Genomic DNA, 21,377 nt, shown 5'->3' with positions numbered 1-21,377 from the left:
AGGTACTGTTTTAAATTTTGGTTAAAATTCTCTTTTTGTACTATTCTGTTTCCATCTACGTTTTGGTTCGGTCTGACTTTGGTTGAATGCCACACACGCATCCTGGTTTGGCTGCCAGAAGCGTTGATCTTACCCTGGGAGGCGTGTGTGGGGACCACTGGGCGATGTGACTCTTCGACGGGTCTGGAACGTTAGGCCAGATGTGCTTCTTAATCCTGGAGAGAAGAGAAACACGCCGAGGTGGAGCCACTCTGGTGGACAGACCCCTGCACCCCAAAGCCAGCAGAAGTGGATTTCCTTATACTCAGTAGAAAAGTGCTATTTTTTTTTTCTTAAATCCTAACCTGAGGATATTTTTCCATTGCTTTCTAGACAGAGTGAAAGGGAGAGGGGGGAGAGAGAGAGAGAGAAACATAGATGTGAGAGAGACACACTGATTGGCTGCCTCCTGCACAAGCCCCACCGGGGCCGGGGATCAAACCTCAACCCCCTGGTCCGCAGACCGATGCTCACACTGCTGAGCCAGCCCGGCCAGGGTGAATGTGCTACTGAAATGCAAGAGGATCTAACCCTCGTCATAATGAAAGACTGCTAAGAAGGCTAGAGCTACTAATCAATATTCTATTAGAAAAATCTCAGATCAAATTCTGCAATAAAAACCATCCCAAACCTTTACCAGGTCGAAAGAGCTGTGGCACATCCCTTCCCAATATCAAAAAAGCACAAATGTTCAATTTCCAGCTAAAAGAGAGCAGGTGAAATCTCACATTGGTACCAGATACATTATGATACATTTGACTTTTCAAAAGGAAGAATGACTAACAATATTAATTAAGGAAAATTAATCCAGGATATCCCACCATCGAAAACCTACTTAGTGTGTGTCCTGCACTGCACAGCCGTCACACAGCGCGCAGGAGGCGAGTCATCTGGAGAACAAGCTCCAGTACAAAGATAACTGACTGACGAGGTCCCACCGGCTGACTGCCACAGGACCAGCAGCAACTCTGGACACGGCACAAAGGGAGCACCTACGCGAGCAGACCAGCCCATCGTGAGAGAAGTCCTTGAAAAACATGCACTACCAAAACACACTGAAAAAATCACTTCAAAAGATTTAGCTTAAAAAAAGTTAAGTTTGTAATTAAAAATTTTACCACCAAAGAAAATCTCATGCCCTGGCCGGTTTGGCTCAGCGGTTAGAGCGTCGGCCTGCGGTCCTGAGAGACCCGGGTTCGGTTCCCGCTAAGGGCACGTACCTCGGTTGCAGTTTGTCCCCGGCCCTGGTCGGTTGTGCGGGTGGCAGCCACTCGATGTGTCCCTTTCACATCGATGTTTCTCTCTCTCTCTACCTGAGCAAAAAATGGAAAAATGTCCTCAGGTGAGGATAAAAAAAATGAAAATCTCAGGCCCAGAGGGCTTGGTTTGCAATTCTATCAAACGTTCAAAGAGGAAATAAGAGCAATCCCACACAAACTCTCCCAGAGAAGAGAGGTAGCCTGTCCCCATTAGTTGCCATTTATGAGGATTCCGCAACATCCTGATTCCAGAACTAGACAGAGACACCACACGAACGGACAGGCCCCCGTCGTTCACGAACACAGGGGCAGCACCAGTGAGCAGGCGGAACCCAACGACTCCGAGGGGTGCGAGGAGAGCTCAGTATCTGAAAATCAATTTAAAAATCCACCCTATTTGTGGAAGAAAGGAGAAAAATCACATGATCATGTCAATCGATGGAGAAAAGGCCTCAGGACGAAAATCCAGGAAAACGCAGCGTGAGGACTTCCTCAGCGCCAGCCCGCAGCGGGCGGCGGCGAGACTGAAGCTGCCCAGCTCCACTGTGCTCAGCGCTGCGCCGGAAGGTCTCCGCACACCACGCTGTGTACGTGAGACGTCCTGAGAAACACAGAGCTACTAGAATGGACGAATCTACCAAGGTCTCAGTACATAAACACAATTCCATTTGTATACATTAGCAATGAACAATCTGAAAATGAAACATTTTGAAGTCCATTTACGATAGTATCAAAAACACACGCAGGAGCAGGTGCCTGTGGGACTCTCCGCCGAAAGCGCCCCAGCAGGGCACGGAGTGGAGACAGCTGAGCAGGGATGCACTGTCGCTGCTGGAGGCTCACAGGTGAGCTCCCCGACAAGCTCGGACTGTGGTTTCCCTTAACTGGATCCACAGCCCAACAGAATCACAAAGTTCTTGCAGGGTTTTGTTTTTTCCCCCAATGAAACTGATAAGCTGATATTAAAATTACACAAAAAGGCAAAGAACCTGGCCGAAGTAATTCTGAAAGAGAACATGGGGGGGAATCCCACTAACACTCTCCAAACTCAACATGGAGCGGCCACAGTCAGGGCAGTGCACCCCGAAATCCGTGAGAGAGCAGAGTCCGCAGACAGGTCCAGATGTACGTGGACAACAGATGCTGGCAGAGGCATGAAGTAATTAAACTGAAAAAAGACTTAATAAGTGATTCTGGAACAACTAGACAGCTATGGAAAAAATAAACTTTGACCCTGACCTCACATCACACACAAAAATTAATTCTAAAGAGATCAGAGAGTTAAAATGATTAAACTTCTAGAGAAAAGCGCAGACCATATTTCTGACAGTGGGTTAGGCAAAGAGTTCTTAAACAGGATATAAAACCCAAAAAACATAAATAAAAAGCCAACAATGATAAAATGTATGTTATCGAAATGAAACACTTCTGTTTGTCTAAAGTTGCAGTTACGAAAACGAAAAGGTGAGCCACACACCAGAATGTGCAAAATACACATTGGACAGACATTTTGTAACCAGAGTAAACAACAAAGAACTTGCATAGCTCAATATTAACAAGACAGACAACCGAATTTAAAAATGGGCAGAAAATTTCAGAAGATGTATCACCGAAGAAGATGTGAGTGGCACATGGGCAGACCCATCACTGGGTCCGTTTCAGGGAAGCAAAACTGAAACCACAGGCGACCGCGCTCTGCACCCCGGGAGGAACGGCTGATGGGCTCCGCACCCCGGGAGGAACGGCTGGACGGGCTCTGCACCCCGGGAGGAACGGCTGGACGGGCAACCCGGCCGCGCTCTGCACCCCGGGAGGAACGGCTGGACGGGCGACCCGGCCGCGCTCTGCACCCCGGGAGGAACGGCTGGACGGGCTCCGCACCCCGGGAGGAACGGCTGGATGGGCTCCGCACCCCGGGAGGAACGGCTGGACGGGCGACCCGGCCGCACCCAGGGCTGGCGTCTGCGGAAGGACTGAGGCCCGGACACGATGGGTGAACACCAGAGGCACGGCCACTTTGCAAACAGCCTGACAGTTTCTGATGAGGTGAGTTCGACCACAGGACCTGCAACCCCACCCTCGGCACTGACTCAAGACCAGTGACCGCACAGGACCACACACAGTGGCCGAAATCAAAGAAACCACCTGAACTCCCATAACCAAAGTGCGGATGAACACACTTCGATATATCTAGACTACAGAACACTTCAGCAATGAAAACATATTAGTACATGAAACAACATGAATGAACCTCAAGAACACGCTAAGTCAAACACAAAACTAAGCCACAGGAAGCAGATCAGTGACCGGCTGGGCCAGGGGGTCAGGGAGAGCAGCAGCTACAGAACAACTGAGGAACCTTCCAGGTGGTAAATGCTCTCTATCCCGACTGGGTGGCAGTTAGCACATCTGTCTACAGTCGTAACATTCATCAAACTGTGCCCTTGAAACGCACAATTCCACTGCGTGTCATTACAGCTCCACGAAGCTGGGGAGAAAGCTGATACAGGAATAAGGGTACTCACAGGTCTCGCTTGTTGAAGCAGAACAATACTCCCAGAAGGGTGATCAACAGGAACGCTAGGCAGACAGGGACGACTATGGCTTCAATCTCCCCTTGAGCTAGAAAACAGGGCAAGAAGAGAAAGAACTGTCAGCACAGCCTCTGAGAACCAGTGCAGCCACCCAGCCACACCGCGGGCACACGGAGGGCACACCGCGGGCACACTGAAGGCGCACCGTGGGCACACACAGGGCACACCACGGGCACACTGAGGGCGCACCGTGGGCACACGGAGGGCACACACGGGCACACTGAGGGCGCACCGCGGGCACACACGGGCACACTGAGGGCACACAGAGGGCACACGGAGGGTACACCGCGGGCACACACGGGCACACCGCGGGCACACTGAAGGCGCACCGTGGGCACACACAGGGCACACCACGGGCACACTGAGGGCGCACCGTGGGCACACGGAGGGCACACACGGGCACACTGAGGGCGCACCGCGGGCACACACGGGCACACTGAGGGCACACAGAGGGCACACGGAGGGTACACCGCGGGCACACACGGGCACACCGCGGGCACACGGAGGGCGTACCGTGGGCACACGGAGGGCGCACCGAGGGTACACCGCGGGCACACGGAGGGCACACCGCGGGCACACACGGGCACACTGAGGGCACACCGCGGGCACACGGAGGGCGTACCGTGGGCACACGGAGGGCGCACCGAAGGTACACCGCGGGCACACGGAGGGCACACCACGGGCACACGGAGGGCACACCGCGGGCACACGGAGGGCACACTGCTGCACTCGCTCTGCACATACTGCCTCTTGCACCGAGGTGAGACCTCCCTCCACCAGCAGAGAGATGGCGACTCACTGAAGGCTCGGAGGGCTGTCAGCATTTTTTTGCAGTCAGTTTTTAATTAAGGTACCTGCACGCTGATTTTAGACACTTGCTACTGTGCACTTACTAGACTACAGTATAAATGTAACTTTTATGTGCACTGGGGAAAGCAAAACACCTGTGGGATTCACTTTCCTGTAACATTCGCTTCGGTGCGGTGGTCTGGGACCCACAACCCGAGATAGGTCTGTGCTGTTGACGAGATACAATACCGCCCTTGCTTGTTTCCAGTCTTTCGAACTTACAGGTGTTTGCCCCTCTCCTCGGAAACCCAGCCCCGGCCACTGCTGCCTCACAGGAAGCTGCCACAGAGGAGCCTGTTGGCTGGGGCACGGGGACACTCCGCTCAGTTCACTGGGTGACCGCCTGGTGAGTCAGAGCCCGGGACCCCCTGCACTCAGCAGTCTCTGCAGAAGCGTCTGTGTGAGGACCGGCTGCAACAGGCAACACTGTGCCATCTTACTGAGTGACCTACAAGCGTGACTCTACAGGAATGAAAACTAACCCTCGGACAACTCTAACAGCTACTTTCTACCCTCAGAGAGACGGCGTCTGCTAGGGGACTGCGGGCTTCAGGGGACCCACACGCACAGTGGGGGCAGGACGTGCTCATCTGCGAAGCAGCGGGCCAGCCTCCCCGACCACGGGGCTCCCTCCGCACCTGCCTTCCCCCAGGGCTGAGTGATCCAGTGAACCACGAACGGGCCATTCATACTGGAGACAAGTTTTAAAGCTATGCCTATAGCTGTGTTTGGTTAATCCTCTAGTCCCCTTTTAGTATTTTACAGGAAAAAGGTACGGAAGTACCACTGGAGTCACGAACTACTCACTCCCTCTTCTCTTTCCATCACACACAACCCTCAGTAAGTAACTTACATCCTATAACCTGACAGAAACCAGGAGTCAGGTCACTGCTCAGGGTCACCTACAGGCTGGGGAACACTAACTCCCGAGTGCTAAGCTCTCACACACAAGGTGAACCCCACTCAAGAAGGACCCCCCTACACTGTGGCTGAGACTCTGCTCACCCGTCCTCGCACCCGGGCCCCTGCCGGCTGCTCGAAGCTGCCCCCCTCCCGCCTGTCCACATCCCGGCCTCCCGACCAAGGCTCAGGCACCTTCTCCTGCACATAATCTTCAGGAAGGGGAACCTCCGCCTACTGGGGTCTTTAATCCTTGCTCTGCTCATGAGATTAGAGTATCTAATGGCCCAATGACTTCCCTTTTTTTTTAAATCCTCACCCGAAGATATTTTTCCATTTATCCTTTAGCTAGAGTGGGGGGGGGGGAGAGGGAGAGAACATCGATGGGAGGGAGACATCGACCAGCTGCCTCCTGCGTGACCCCGACCAGGGCTGGGACGAACCCCAAGTGAGGTGCGTGCCCTCGGCTGGAGTCGAACCCGGTCTCACTGATCCGTGGCTGAGCTCTGACTGCCGAGCCAACCGGGCCAGGGTGACTTTCCGTTTTTTTGTTGCCAATGCCGCAGTCTGCATCTGGGCTGTGAGGCGCGGGGGGTGGGCCAGGCCGCGGAGAGCAGCGCAGCGGACCCCAGAACGACGCAGGTCAGTGGGGAAGGCGGACAGCGCAGTGACACCGCTGACACTGCTCAGCACGCCCGTCACTGGAGAGACGTGTGCAGAAGAGACTAGACTGCGTGCGCATAACCACGGACACAGACAGCAATGCTGGGGGTGGGGGACGGCGCAGTGACACCGCTGACACTGCTCAGCACGCCCGTCACTGGAGAGACGTGTGCAGAAGAGACTAGACTGCGTACGTATAACCACGGACACAGACAGCAATGCTGGGGGTGGGGGCGTGGGGCAGGGAGGAGGATGTCTAGGGGGGAAAACGAAAAACATCCGTAACAAAAATAAATAAAAACTGGAAAAAAAAATTGAAGATAAAAAAAAGACTAAAATACACATATACATTAAACGATAATTTGGATGAAGGATTCAGGAGTGATTTTTCTTCCTCTTTGTATTTTACTGTGTAGTCTAAATTCCCTACATCAAACATTCCTTTTATAATCAAGATAACATTTTTAAAGGTTATTATTTTTATTTTTCTAAGATCATGGCACAAAATCTCATTTCAAATATTATTTGTGACACATTTTTTTATCAACGTGTCAGCACAACCCTCTCTCGGAAGCCATCGGAGTGGCCATGGGTCTCTGACGCAGTCCACCCCCCCCTTCCACCCGGGATCTTCCGCCCACCAAGGGACTCGGGGGACTTGCCTCACCGAGAGCCGCACTCTGGGGACGCAGGAGGGGAGCTGAGCGGGGTCACGAAAGGCCTGCACAGGCAGTGACTAGAAGCCATGGTCACAGGACTCGGCACTGGGCTTATGGCGGCAGAAACGATATGAAGAAATTGGCTACAATCAATTCAAACCCCTGGCTTTGGCAGAGTCGGACGGCTGTGGCCTGGCGCACAGAATGGGCAGCGGGAGGGGACAGCTGAGGCCGTGGACAGGGAGCAGGCAGACCGGACGGCAGAGGAGAAAACGGGCGAGAGCAGAGCCCACACACGGACCGTGGAAGCGAGCGCAGGGCGGCTGAGCAGGATGCAGCCAGCAGGTGGCCCAGGAGCGGGCTCTCTGAGAAGCAAAGGCGGCAGAAGATCCCGGGAAGAGGCAGTTTCAGGGACGGAGACGCCGCTCCAGCCCAGCGCTGGGAAGTGCAGGGAGGAGGAGGGGGACAGGGCAGGTGCTGATGTGACAGCTGGGAGGCGGTCTCGGGACAGTGTGGCTTCAGCGCAGGGTGGGGAGCCAGGGGTGTGAGTGGAAACCACAAGGGCAGCCACCTGCTTGCAGAAGGAGAGACGGGGACAGACCACACCCACGTGTCGCAGTGAGAAAGACGCATATTCTCTGCGATTTATTAGGGTGTAGGTGAAATCAGTCCGGAACAATTAATAACACGACAAAAGGTGCGGAAAAATATTTTCTGTAGTTCAAAGAAACCACTAACAGCAGATCTCACATAACACACACGTGCTAATTTCTGAGCGCTCACCGAACTTGGGCGTGGTGAAGGTGAACTCGGGCCCGTCCTTCCCGCCTTCGTCGGTGTAGGCGGCCATGCGCACCATGTAGAGCGTGTCGCTCGTCAGCGAGGACAGAGTGTACTCTGTGTGGGACGAATCCACATTCACAGCTGGAAGACATCAGAAGTGCACTTTATTCAGCACTCAGCACTTTGCTTCACTGGGCCTATCTCCGATAGCAAAAGTATCAAATAGGAATAAAAGTATATGTTACCAAAAACCAACTTTCCTAACTGATGTCACAGGACCATGGAAGCAAACATTAGGCACATTCTTAGGCGTGTCTCTGAGGACAACATGCTATACTAAGATGTACAACGTGACAAGGATGACAAACTAAGATGTACAACGTGACAAGGATGACAAACTAAGATGTACAACGTGACAAGGACAACGTGACAAGGACAAACTAAGATGTACAACGTGACAAGGACAAACTAAGATGTACAACGTGACAAGGACGACAAACTAAGATGTACAACGTGACAAGGACAAACTAAGATGTACAACGTGACAAGGACGACAAACTAAGATGTACATGACAAGGACAAACTAAGATGTACAACGTGACAAGGATGACAAACTAAGATGTACAACGTGACAAGGACGACAAACTAAGATGTACAACGTGACAAGGACAACAAACTAAGATGTACAACGTGACAAGGATGACATACTAAGATGTACAACGTGACAAGGATGACAAACTAAGAGGTACAACGTGACAAGGATGACATACTAAGATGTACAATGTGACCAAGGATGACAAACTAAGATGTACAATGTGAGAAGGATGACAAACTACGATGTACAACAAGGAGAGACTTAAATTAGCATTTCAAAGCTTAAGAAAAATAATCTGATTCTTAACAACTGATGTAGTTTTATTACCAGTTTCATTTCCAATGTTGGTTTTATAAAATATCGTGTAATTCCTGATGAAGCCATTCTGCACGTCAACGGGGAGCCGGTCCCACTCTAAGACGGCTTCATTCTTCCCCACTTTCTTGGTCCGCACAGTAGGTCCTTTGGAAGGTGCTGGAACAGAATAAAGATTACTTGCTAAGCGACAATCATTAGGATAGTGAATCACCTGAATCTAGTAATATGTCATGATCATATGATCATAAAGTTACTTGAACATAACAAGACATATCCTGATCTAAGAGACACAGTGTCTGTGACACGAGCAACACCCTCGAGGAGGCTGGGCGCGGACTTACGAGCCTGTTTCAGGTAGGCCTTTATGGACTCGGGGGCGCCCGGGCCATCGTCATACACTGGGGTGACGGTTATCAAGTAACATTTGCTCTCTGCCAGGTCCCCTACAGTAAGAAAAGTAGATTAAGCACTGTTTTTTTTTTTTTTTAATGAAAAAGTCTGATTCCATTAATTATTTCTATATTGTAATTTCATAACCACTTTTTCTTAAAACTGCAGCTTTTGAAGAAAGGGTCGCCTCTGTGAACTGCATGACTGGATTCAGGACCGAGTAAAGCTGTCTAGGGAAGTAAGGGTCACTTTCATTGCCAGTGCAGTGGACAAAGCACTGATGCTGTCCACACGAGCATTTATAAAACAATGACCTCTCATCATCTTGGTCTTACTTCCGTCAGACAGTTTCTGTTCCTCTTACCCAATTCTTCGAGACTGCCCAGTGAGCCAGCTGCCACTATAAGCTAGGCCGAGCTTTGTCAGGTGATTCGGAAAAAAGAATCAGTGTTATTTTCCCAGAAAGTACAGTTTTAAAAGAAAAAACGGCCTTGAATACTTTACTTGTAACCTCCCAAATGAAGTTATCTGCTGCTGTACCAGCAGAGGGCAGTGTTCCCCACGCAGCACCTGGTCTGTCCGCATCGAGGATCAGGTGTTTGTGCCAAGTTCCTGCCTTCAACCACGACTTCCGTCCCCTGAGCGTTACACATACGCCTTTGTCTCCTTGAACAGAGCTCCCTCACCTGTTTCTGATACTCAGAATGACCAAGGCGACTAACTCGTATTCTGCTGCGGCACGCGATCGGCCGGGCTCCGTGCTGAGCGGGAGCTCTCCAGAGCCGACGCCGCACTCTGCCCAAGTCCCTCCTGCCCGCCCAGCACCAGGCAGCCTCCTTCAGCTCTGCCACACTCTCAGTTTGACGAGGTGGATACACTAGACAAGTTTTTTTTTTAAATTCTCACCCGAGGACTTTCGTTTCCATTTTTTGTTCAGACAGAGTGGGAGGGAGAGAAAGGAAGAGAGAGAGAAGCATCGACGTGAAAGGGACACATCGAGTGGCTACAACCTGCACAACCAACCAGGGCCGGGGACAAACTGCAATCGAAGTACATGCCCGTAGTGGGAACTGAACCCAGGTCTCTCTGGACCGCAGGCCGACGCTCTAACTGCTGAGCCAAACCAGCCAGGGCTAGACAAGCAAGTTTATGAAAATTCTACATTAAATAGTTAAGAAGGGCCAAACAGCCTATTCTGAGAATAAAGCTCACAAACTTTATTTTGTTGGCCTGACCTGGTGCACCTGCTCAGAGCTGTTCTCTGAACATTTTATTCATCACCGAATTTTAATGACTATCCTTCTTTACTAAATATAAATACATGTTTAGTATACATATATACACGCTGAGTGGTTTTGTTTTCTCTTTAAACGCTGTTATGTCACTTCAAACCACTTAAAAAGTAGCACCTAAAACCAGGACGATCCACTATGGAGCCCATGACGTCACTGCTGTGTCTCCTCGCTCACTTCCCGTTAGAATCCGTAAGGGAGGCCTGGCCGGTTTGGCTCAGCGGTTAGAGCGTCGGCCTGCGGTCCAGAGAGATCTGGGTTCGGTTCCCGCTAAGGGCACGTACCTAGGTTGCGGTTTGTCCCTACCCTGGTTGGTCGTGTGGGTGGCAGCCACTCGATGTGTCCCTTTCACGTCGATGTTTCTCTCTCTCTCCCTCCCTCCCACTCATTTTTTTAACAAAAAATGATAAAATGTCCTAGGGTGAGGATTAAAAAAGAAAAAAAAAAAATCCGTAAGGGATCTGAGTTCTGTTCCCTCGGCAGCAGCGGTCACCAGCTCATCCGGGTGCCAGGCACGAGCTGTCTCGCTGACGGGTGTGGGTCAGGCACAGAGAACGTGCAGCCGGCCAGCAGCAGAGGTTAGATCCTCTCGATCTCTCTCCCACTTACAGTCGTGTGACCATTCGTTTGATGATCAAAACAACACCGGAGAACAGACAAGACAGTCACCCAACTCCGCCCATCAACAGACTGCAGTTCAGAGAGGGCAAGTGTGCAGTGAGTTAGACGTCTGAAGTCTGACCAGTAAGCACGATATACTGGAGTCTTTTCAAAGGGTCACCGGGCCTGTGAGGCCGAGGGGAACACGTAAGGGTCAGAAGAGCTTCGGGCTCCAGCGGGCACCTGTCAGATGAGTGCGGCGCACAGAGCCAGCCTCCTGCTGCCAGTCCGGGACGCAGGGCGACGTGTCCGACAGCACGCACCACTCCAGCACGTACTTGCTGGCGGGCTCGCTGGGCGCCGTCCATTCCACCCACAGCATGCTGTCCTTGGGAAAGGCTTTCAGATCCCGTACGGGGTGAGCAGCTTTAAAACAAGATTCGAACACCACCATGATAAACAAACATTTTAAAACGTAAAATTTTGGTATTTTACATTCATTTCCAGAAGCACACAATCAATCTTGCTATTAGTATTTGCAGTATATAATATTAACATGCTTTTCCATGAATAAAAGCATTTTATTATCATTTACATGTAGTCGATACATTAAGTCCTTTCTTTCCCAAAATTCTTCAGATGTTTTGTGTATGTAAATTATAATCTTTCTTCTTTGAAAGCTACAAACAATATATTTAAGTCATATGCATATACGGTCCCCCAAAGCTTAAAGCAGTATTAAAACAGCAGGTAAGTACAGAACCAGAAAGTGCTTAACTGACCTACGTGGCTTTCAGCAGCCGTCCAGTGATGGACCAGAACGTCCTGACCCTGAGCACGGCCCAAAGGGCGTCTGTCCAGTAGGGCTGTCTGTGCCTACCCGCCTCTCCCCTCCCTTCCCCTCGTACACACAAACCTTGAAAGCCACGGGCAGGGATGGTCAGCACAGCCACGTCCGACCTCCCGACCCGATTCCTGGCCGTCAGGGTCGCTCTGTAGCGGTCGCTGGTGAGGTTTACTGACAGCGTCGTGTCATTAACTGTGTAGTAGTTTTGTAAACGTGATTTCCATTTTGTGAGAGTCACTTCATAATCCAAGATTTTTCCATTGGCTTCAAAAGGAGGCAATGTCTGCAGTAAAATATTTCATGTTAAAAATGTCCTTCCATAAACCTAAAGTTAATTTTGCTTCATGGTCATGAATACTGCTAGTGGGTGCGATCCCCACGTACTGGAAGGGACTGGTCCCATCACCTTGACCTCGCTGCTGAGGTAGGAGCAGGGCACACGGACCAAAGAGGGAAGCGGGAAGGCCACATGGCCTGCTGTCTCTCGTCCTGGCCGTGACCCCTCACGGGATGTGGCCTGTGCTACCCTGAACCTGTTTTCTCTTTGCCTTTTCCTGGTAGGACCCACTCACCTACGTTTATGCAGTACACAACAGCTTTATATTCCCATTACTGGCATCCATTGTGATCACTATTTTCTGAGGCACTCAGGGAAGTTCAATGAAAGACAAGGACCTCTCAACTTCCACGAAGCTGTGCTGAATCTCTGTGTAGTATCACCTACAGTTTATGAACCTAACTTCCATGTGGCATATGGAAACTTTGTGTTCCATGCATTATAGTTAGCAAATGCTCTGCTGATATTAAGATGAATAAAAAGTTAAAACTCCACTCACAATACCGCATACAATGTATCTGTACAGAGCTAAGAGAGACATGTGGGGCTGCTCAGCTTCCATACCAGCTGCACAGTTACAATGTATCTGTACAGAGCTAAGAGAGAGATGTGGGGTTGCTCACCTTCCACACCAGCTGCACAGCTACAATGTATCTGTACAGAGCTAAGAGAGAGATGTGGGGCTGCTCATCTTCCACACCAGCTGCACAGCTACAATGTATCTGTACAGAGCTAAGACAGTACAGATGTGAGGCTGCTCACCTTCCATACCAGCTGCACAGCTACAATGTATCTGTACAGAGCTAAGACAGTACAGATGTGGGGCTGCTCACCTTCCAGACCAGCTGCACAGCTACAGTGTATCTGTACAGAGCTAAGACAGTACAGATGTGGGGCTGCTCAGCTTCCACACCAGCTGCACAGCTACAGTGTATCTGTACAGAGCTAAGACAGTACAGATGTGGGGATGCTCACCTTCCAGACCAGCTGCACAGCTACAGTGTATCTGTACAGAGCTAAGACAGTACAGATGTGGGGCTGCTCACCTTCCACACCAGCTGCACAGCTACAGTGTATCTGTACAGAGCTAAGACAGTACAGATGTGGGGCTGCTCAACTTCCACATCAGCTGCACAGCTACAGTGTATCTGTACAGAGCTAAGACAGTATAGATGTGGGGCTGCTCACCTTCCATACCAGCTGCACAGCTACAGTGTATCTGTACAGAGCTAAGACAGTACAGATGTGGGGCTGCTCACCTTCCAGACCAGCTGCACAGCTACAGTGTATCTGTACAGAGCTAAGACAGTACAGATGTGGGGCTGCTCACCTTCCATACCAGCTGCACAGCTACAGTGTATCTGTACAGAGCTAAGACAGTACAGATGTGGGGTTGCTCACCTTCCAGACCAGCTGCACAGCTACAGTGTATCTGTACAGAGCTAAGAGAGAGATGTGGGGCTGCTCACCTTCCACACCAGCTGCACAGCTACAATGTATCTGTACAGAGCTAAGAGAGAGATGTGGGGCTGCTCACCTTCCACACCAGCTGCACAGCTACAGTGTATCTGTACAGAGCTAAGACAGTACAGATGTGGGGCTGCTCACCTTCCACATCAGCTGCACAGCTACAGTGTATCTGTACAGAGCTAAGACAGTACAGATGTGGGCTGCTCACCTTCCACACCAGCTGCACAGCTACAGTGTATCTGTACAGAGCTAAGACAGTACAGATGTGGGGCTGCTCACCTTCCACATCAGCTGCACAGCTACAGTGTATCTGTACAGAGCTAAGACAGTACAGATGTGGGGCTGCTCAGCTTCCACACCAGCTGCACAGCTACAGTGTATCTGTACAGAGCTAAGACAGTACAGATGTGGGGCTGCTCAGCTTCCACACCAGCTGCACAGCTACAGTGTATCTGTACAGAGCTAAGACAGTACAGATGTGGGGCTGCTCAGTTTCCACACCAGCTGCACAGCTAGTGTATCTGTACAGAGCTAAGACAGTACAGATGTGGGGCTGCTCAACTTCCACATCAGCTGCACAGCTACAGTGTATCTGTACAGAGCTAAGACAGTACAGATGTGGGGCTGCTCAGCTTCCACACCAGCTGCACAGCTACAGTGTATCTGTACAGAGCTAAGACAGTACAGATGTGGGGTTGCTCACCTTCCATACCAGCTGCACAGCTATAGTGTATCTGTACAGAGCTAAGAGAGAGATGTGGGGCTGCTCACCTTCCACACCAGCTGCACAGCTACAGTGTATCTGTACAGAGCTAAGACAGTACAGATGTGGGGCTGCTCACCTTCCACATCAGCTGCACAGCTACAGTGTATCTGTACAGAGCTAAGACAGTACAGATGTGGGCTGCTCACCTTCCACACCAGCTGCACAGCTACAATGTATCTGTACAGAGCTAAGACAGTACAGATGTGGGCTGCTCAGCTTCCACACCAGCTGCACAGCTACAGTGTATCTGTACAGAGCTAAGACAGTACAGATGTGGGGCTGCTCAGCTTCCACACCAGCTGCACAGCTACAGTGTATCTGTACAGAGTTAAGACAATACAGATGTGGGGCTGCTTACCTTCCAGACCAGCTGCACAGTTCTGTGTCCATGAGCAGGGGACGATTCCATCTTGTACCAGAAACTTGGTGCCTTGGATGGTTCTAAAAAAATGACAAAACTGCTTAAAAGCTTTTGTTATGAGAGTGAAATCAATCATGAAAATTCTTCCTTTGCTGTGCTCTTCATATTCTTGCCCTCAATCACTCCATCTCTCTCTTCATACGGGCATTTCCATCCCAGCAGGACATGTCTGGGTCTGCCTTTAGTCAGGGCGATGGTTGGATGATTGAGGTTATATTGTAACTCTTTTGTAATCTTAAAACTGTAAAGCTACAAATACATCTTAAGCAGTAATCAAAGATGCATCATCATTTCCTACTGCTAAAAGTAAAATTGAGAACCACAAAATAGTTACAATTAAACTACAGAACAACATCATTTAGAATCGCCTGAAACTGAGCTGAATGGAAGTCCTACAGCTACGAAATGAAAGCAGCAGCCACATGGAGACTGGGAGGAGGGCGGAGGAGCAGTCGGGCTGGTCCCACACCCACAAGTGGTGGATAAACACCAGGAGGACACCTCGGCTGGGAAGGTCCTCCCTGAAGAGTGAGGGGTCCCTGTTCCACACCAGGCCCCCAGCTCAGGGTTCCAGTGCCAGGATGAGAATCCCCATCACTTCTGGCTGTAACACCAGCGGGAACTGAGGCTGAGAAAGGCTGAGGCTGCTGGAGCCCCAGGCAGCTCCTCTTAAAGGGCCCGCGCAGGACTTACTCAGTCTCCACCCTCCAGGCTCCAGCGTGGGGGAGGCAGCTTGAAAGGCACCAGAGGCATCCAGGGAAGAACTGAGCCGTCTGGCATCAGAATGAGGGCTGGAGAGGCAGCCTTCTCCCAGACAGACGTGCTGGTGGAGGCCTCTGTTCCTTTGGGGAGCCCTTCCTCGGGGGCAGCAGACGGGCACCATATCTGGGCCTCCAGCAACCTGGCTCACACTGTTTGCCCCGCCCTGGTGATTCCCTGAGGCCCCGCCCCACCCAACCTTCAGGCCACCCAAGCTGTTTCCAGTGGCTTTACCACAGGATTGACCTGTCTTGGATCCTGCATCAGATTTTCCTAAAATCTCTCAAACAAGCAGCATCTGGCCTCAGCGAGCCCCATAGCTCTCACTAAGTGGCCTCAGGCCTAGTACTAGAACCAGCAGCCTTGGTTCACAACTTGGCTTTGCCTGGGCACCTCCAAGCCCAGCATAAGAAGCAGCCATTGGCAAATCACTTTGTAGCTTGTGCCTGGTGGCCCTGGGCAGCACACAGGCAGTGGCTGACCTTGCCCCAGAGCCAGCACACCCAGTGGACAGCTTCAGACCACATCGAAGCACCACCACCCAACCACCTCTCCAGGCTCCAGCATTGGGGAGGTGACACACTCAAGGAGTGGACTCAGTGGGTACCAGAGCCCTGCTAAGTAAGTCTTGTTCTGTGTGGTGGGCCCTGCACAGCTGATCCTCCAAGGCAGTCACAGGGCAGTGGGCACAGCCAGGCCTTGCAGCCGATCAGCCTGAGTAAATCCCTCCCATTGACGTGCCAACAGCAATCAAGACTCACTCACAGCAGAAGGGTGTACAGTCCACCTCGAGGGCCTAGGGAGGCTGTGCCACTGGACCCTACAGGACACCTACTACAACAGGCCACCCTAGGAAGTGTAGGAGACATAGCAACTCTACCTAATACATAGACACAAACACAGGGAGGCAGCCAAAGTGAGGAGACAAAAAAACATGTCCCAGATGAAAGAAAAGAACAAAACTCCAGGAAAAGAACAAAATGGAGATAAGCAATCAATCAGATGCAGAGCTCAAAACACTGGTTATAAGGTTGCTCAAGGAACTTAGTGAGAACTTCAAGGAACTTAGTGAGAACATCAACAACATGAAAAAGGGTCAATCAGAAATGGAGGAGGCACTAACTGAAATAAAGAATAATTTACAGGGAATCAATAGTAGGGTAGGTAAAGCCAAGAAGCAAACCATCGATTTGGAATATAAGGAAACAAAAAATAATCAGAACAGCAAAAAGAATAAAAAAAAAATGAGGATAGTGTAAGGAGCCTCTGGGACAACTTCAAGCGTGCCAACATTCACATCATAGGGGTGCCAGAAGGAGAAGAGAGGAAGAAATTGAAAACCTATTTGAAAAAAATGACAAAAAATTTCCCTTGATGAAGGAAACAGACACACAAGTCCAGGAAGCACAGAGAGTCCCAAACAAGATAAACCCCAAAAGGCCCACAGCAAGACACATCGTCATCAAAATGCAAAAGAGAAAGACAAAGAGAGAATCTTAAAAGCAGCGAGAGAAAAGAAGTTCGTTACCTACAAGGGAGTTCCCATAAGACTGTCAGCTGATTTCTCAAAAGAAACTTTGCAGGCCAGAAGGGAGTGGCAAAAGATATTCAAGATGATGAAAAGCAAAGACCTACAACCAAGATTACTCTCTCCTGCAAAGCTGTCATTTAGAATCGATGGACATTATAAAGATTTTACCAGATAAGAAAAAGCCAAAGGAGTTCATCACCACCAAACCAGTGTTATATAAAATGTTGAAGGGTCTTCTTGAAGAACAACAAATATATGAACAATAAAATGGCAATAAATACGTATCTATCAACAATTGAATCTACATATAAAAAACAAGCAGAACAGAGAGAGACTCATAGATACAGGGAACTTTTTGTTGCTTACCTGGTGGGTGTGGGGGGGATGGGTGAAAAAGATGAAGGGTTTCAGAAGTACAAATGGGTTGTTAGACTGAGGAACCTCAAAGGGAAGGGGGGAGGGAGGGTGGGATGAGATAAACCAAAGAACTTCTATGCATATTTGCACAAGCAATGGACACAGCCAATAGTGTGGGGAAGGCAGGAGGGGGGGCAGGATTAGGGTGGAGAGGGTCAATGAGGAGAAAAAAGGGGGGACATCTGTAATACATTCAACAATAAAGATAAGTTAAAAAAAGGTAAAATTGAAAAATCCTATTTAAATACATGCTTTAAACCCCTACATGTATAAACGTAAGGCTATAAAACAAATGAAAGTAAACGGAGTGAATACAGTATCGTCTGAACGTGGGGTGACTCAGTGGAACAGGATGCAGTGCAAGGGAATTCCACGACAGCTGTGGCCATCACCACGCGAGATAGCACTTGGCGGAACAAAGCTTCAGCCGCGAGTGCGCGGCGACTGCAGAGCCCTATGGGAGGCCTGGCGTCTACAGCTTTACAGCATGATGGCAAAATATGGTATTCAGCAGAATTTTATTTCATTTATTTATTTTTTTATCCTCACCTGAGGACATTTTTCCATTTTTTGTTCAGATAGAGTGGAAGAGAGAGAGAGAAACATTGACGTGAAAGGGACACATCGAGTGGCTGCCACCCGCACGACCAACCAGGGCCGGGGACAAACTGCAACCGAGGTACATGCCCTTAGCGGGAACCGAACCCGGGTCTCTCTGGACCGCAGGCGGACGCTCTAACCGCTGAGCCAAACCAGCCAGGGCTGAATTTTAGAAAGGATCAGAATGAAATCTAGGCAGTGCGGTGCCGACCGTGAAATGGCAAGTACAGTCGACGAGAGGGCAGAAAGGCAGACCAGAGGGCTGGGAGGCCCTGTCCAGGGCTCAAGGCGGTAGGTTCATAAGGAGAAACACACGAGTGAGGAAGACAAAACCACTGAAACGTGTGATGGGCTAGAAATGTTTCTGAGAGAGAGTAGACCCAGAGGCTTCAGTCGCTTCGTTAATGGCACCTGACATTCGGCTCCTGAGACCTTCGATTTGGCAAAGTTGTGTATGATCTCCCTAGAAAACACACATGGGCACTAACCCGCATACTGTCCATATTTTAAAGGGGTTCTGGGACTCACCCAGATGGATCCAAGTACTTTGAAAGGCCCCAAGAGCCAGTTTAAGAATTCCTGATGAAGACAAAGGAACAGGCTGAGGACCCCGCCTGCTAGAGCCACAGGGTGGGGAGGAGCCCAGCCTCCCCGGCCCGCAGCCGCTCCCCTCACCCGCTCTCCGCCCTCAGCACCGCAGGGTAGGCCCCCAGCATGGCTGTGACCACTGACACCTGAAGGGGAGACTGACCGGACTGTTCAGAAAGGAAAACCCACCCACCACGGTGTCCGCGATGACTCTGGGAGAAATGAGTACACTGGTGGGGAGAGCCTACTCGGATCACTACACCTTCTACGTACCTCATTTTTAGGTAGTATTATCATGGGGGGAAAGGATAAAGGAAACCAACCAACCGACCCGGACCCGGGATTCCCTTCCAGGGCCGGCTCCGGTGCCGGCAGATGGAGAACAGAGAGCAAACACCGCGTCAGGGCGGCTCTGGGTCCACTCTGCGGGCCGGGAGCTTGGAGCGGCTCGGGACAGGATTCTCTGGTGCGGGCCAGCTCCTGACCAGCCCCCTTCAACGGGACGGTCCTCTCGTGGTCCCCGAGACACCGATCCACGACGGTCTGCTGGCTAGGCACCACGGACACGGTGCCATCGACAACGCCCACGGAGCCCGCATCTCAGTGCCGGTGAGAAAGAGGGCAAGACACCCGCCCGGACAGCCCGGTCACAGAGGAAGCCGCAGGTCTGCGTCAGGCCCGGGCAGCGCCCACTCGCCCGCGAGGCGCCCACTCACTGTCCTCGGCCGTGCTCCCGCGGGCCTCCTCGCTCCAGGCGCTCCAGAAGCCCTTGCCGTCCTCCTTCATGCAGCGGACCCGGAACGCGTACTCCGTGAACGGCCGCAGGTCCTGGACCGTGAAGGAAGAGCGGGTGGACGCCGTGTCTTCGAGAGGGATCTGGAAGCAAACAACCAACCAAAACCCAGTGGCATTACTGTTGGTCTTTTCACCATGTAAGACTCTAGAAATGAATTTAATGAAACAAAACTATGAAATTTTTTTTTAATCCTCAACTGAGGACATTTTTCCATTTTTCGTTCAGATAGATTGGGAGGGAGAGAGAGAGAAACATCGACGTGAAAGGGACACATCGAGTGGCTGCCACCCACATGACCCAACCAGGACCAGGGACAAACTGCAACTGAGGTACGTGCCCTTAGCGGGAACCGAACCCCCGTCTCTCTGGACCGCAGGCCGACGCTCTAACCGCTGGCAGCAAACCTAGCTAAGAGCACAAACCTATAAATTAACTCAAGCTCTGGAGAGAGATAAATGCAAATCAAACGGCAGTTACAATCAGAAGAGATCGTAGGTTTGGGAAGTATGGAAACATCTATAATGAATCCTTCTCCTTTATTTTCCTTTCTTTCTTCCAGAGGGCCTGCAGCACCCAGGGTCTCAGCAGGAAAAAGCTCGTTCCAACTGGAATGTAATCAAGGCTTACGAAGGGACTGGGCGCAGAGAACAGGGAAGCCTTATGCTGTCGTGCTCTGGGCTTGCGGCTGGTGCCACCCTGGGCCCATGGGAGGCACCAGAACCGGAAGAGGACCCGGCAGGGTTAACCTGAGAGCAGTGACCTTAGGCTGGAAGGAAGCGGCAGAGTCAGCATCCTGACCTCACTTCTCTCTCCTCCCTCTTGCCAGACCCCCTCCTCCCACTAACCAGACCCAACAGGAAGCTAGAAGGGACGGAGCAGATGACATCGATTGAAGGCAGCGGACCCAGACAGAGCAGGGTGAGGGACCCGCACAGGCAGAAGGAAGACGTGTCCAGCCCAGAAAGCAAAACCGTCGCTGTGGGCGAACTTGGCTTTTAGGAAGGAAGGAGCCCAAGCACGGATGAGGAACCGGCCCTTTCGACTACTCTGACAGCTCCTCCTGGGTACAAAGCAGGCGTCAGTCTCTTCTGCGCCCATGAACTGAGATTCTACGATATTTAAAACCATGTTCGAGAGCCTCGGGGAGCCGCAGCACACGAAGCGCTGGCCCGTCCGGTTCACACTTTTCCCAGCTGTGTCTGAGCCCTCCCGAGGCTGCGGAGGACAGAGCAGTAAGGCCATGGGCCCCATCCCTGACCAGCTCATCGCTGCACGGACACAGAGCGAGAGCACGCCGTCAGGGCACGTGGGCCGGAACAAAGGGGGGATGGGCTCAAGTTCTGGTGGGGCCGTCTTTCTGCCGACGGCACCGTGTCTGGAGACTGTCCTTCCCTTTCCAGTCGTACAAGGTTCCCCACCGAGTCCTTCCCCAACCTCGGGGGTTGGCAGACTCCCCCTAGAGGGCTACACAGTGAGTATTTCAGGCTGTGGGCAGAGGGCCTGTCACCCAGTCACCCCTTCCGGCAGCACACGCGCTGCAGACAGGAGGACGCCACCGTGTGGCGGCCGGACCGAGCCTGCAGACTGGTTTGCCTGCAGTCTCTCTATTTCTCTCCTCTGCGTAATTTGCTTATTATTTTGTTCCTCTCAGCTCCCACCAAAAATGCTATTACTCCCTATCTCCCTGCACTACCTCCTGCTTTCACTTAAAAGCTACCGTATTCAGTAAAACTGTTTTCTCCTGGGGTGTCTTCAGTTCTGTCCTGTTAGAGATGCGGGTCTAGAAGGGGCGAGGAACAGTCACGTGAGGCAGAAAGCGACTGAGACCTTTCAGTGAGAGAGGCGACCCCGACCCCTGTGCCGCGAGAAGGTCTAGACACGCGCGCCTGCCTGGCCAGGGCGCC

The 21,377-nt window shown here is 51.2% G+C and overlaps 1 protein-coding gene across 1 annotated transcript in view; it reads right to left on the bottom strand.

The window, feature by feature from the left end:
- IL6ST (interleukin 6 signal transducer) overlaps positions 1-21,377 on the bottom strand; it is a 50,908-nt gene that overhangs the window by 4,431 nt on the left and 25,100 nt on the right. The window contains exons 7-15 of the mRNA XM_036280160.1: positions 19,394-19,553; positions 14,720-14,802; positions 11,858-12,071; positions 11,185-11,367; positions 9,001-9,102; positions 8,669-8,815; positions 7,747-7,887; positions 3,824-3,920; positions 134-215 (exon numbers count right to left, since the gene is read on the bottom strand). Of these exons, the coding sequence (XP_036136053.1) occupies positions 134-215; positions 3,824-3,920; positions 7,747-7,887; positions 8,669-8,815; positions 9,001-9,102; positions 11,185-11,367; positions 11,858-12,071; positions 14,720-14,802; positions 19,394-19,553 (1,209 nt within the window). The remainder of the gene's footprint in view (positions 1-133; positions 216-3,823; positions 3,921-7,746; positions 7,888-8,668; positions 8,816-9,000; positions 9,103-11,184; positions 11,368-11,857; positions 12,072-14,719; positions 14,803-19,393; positions 19,554-21,377) is intronic.

The sequence above is a fragment of the Molossus molossus genome, unplaced genomic scaffold, assembly GCF_014108415.1.
Source record: "Molossus molossus isolate mMolMol1 unplaced genomic scaffold, mMolMol1.p scaffold_m16_p_3, whole genome shotgun sequence".
Lineage (NCBI taxonomy): Eukaryota > Metazoa > Chordata > Mammalia > Chiroptera > Molossidae > Molossus > Molossus molossus.
This window is presented reverse-complemented; position numbering and strand designations above follow the sequence as displayed.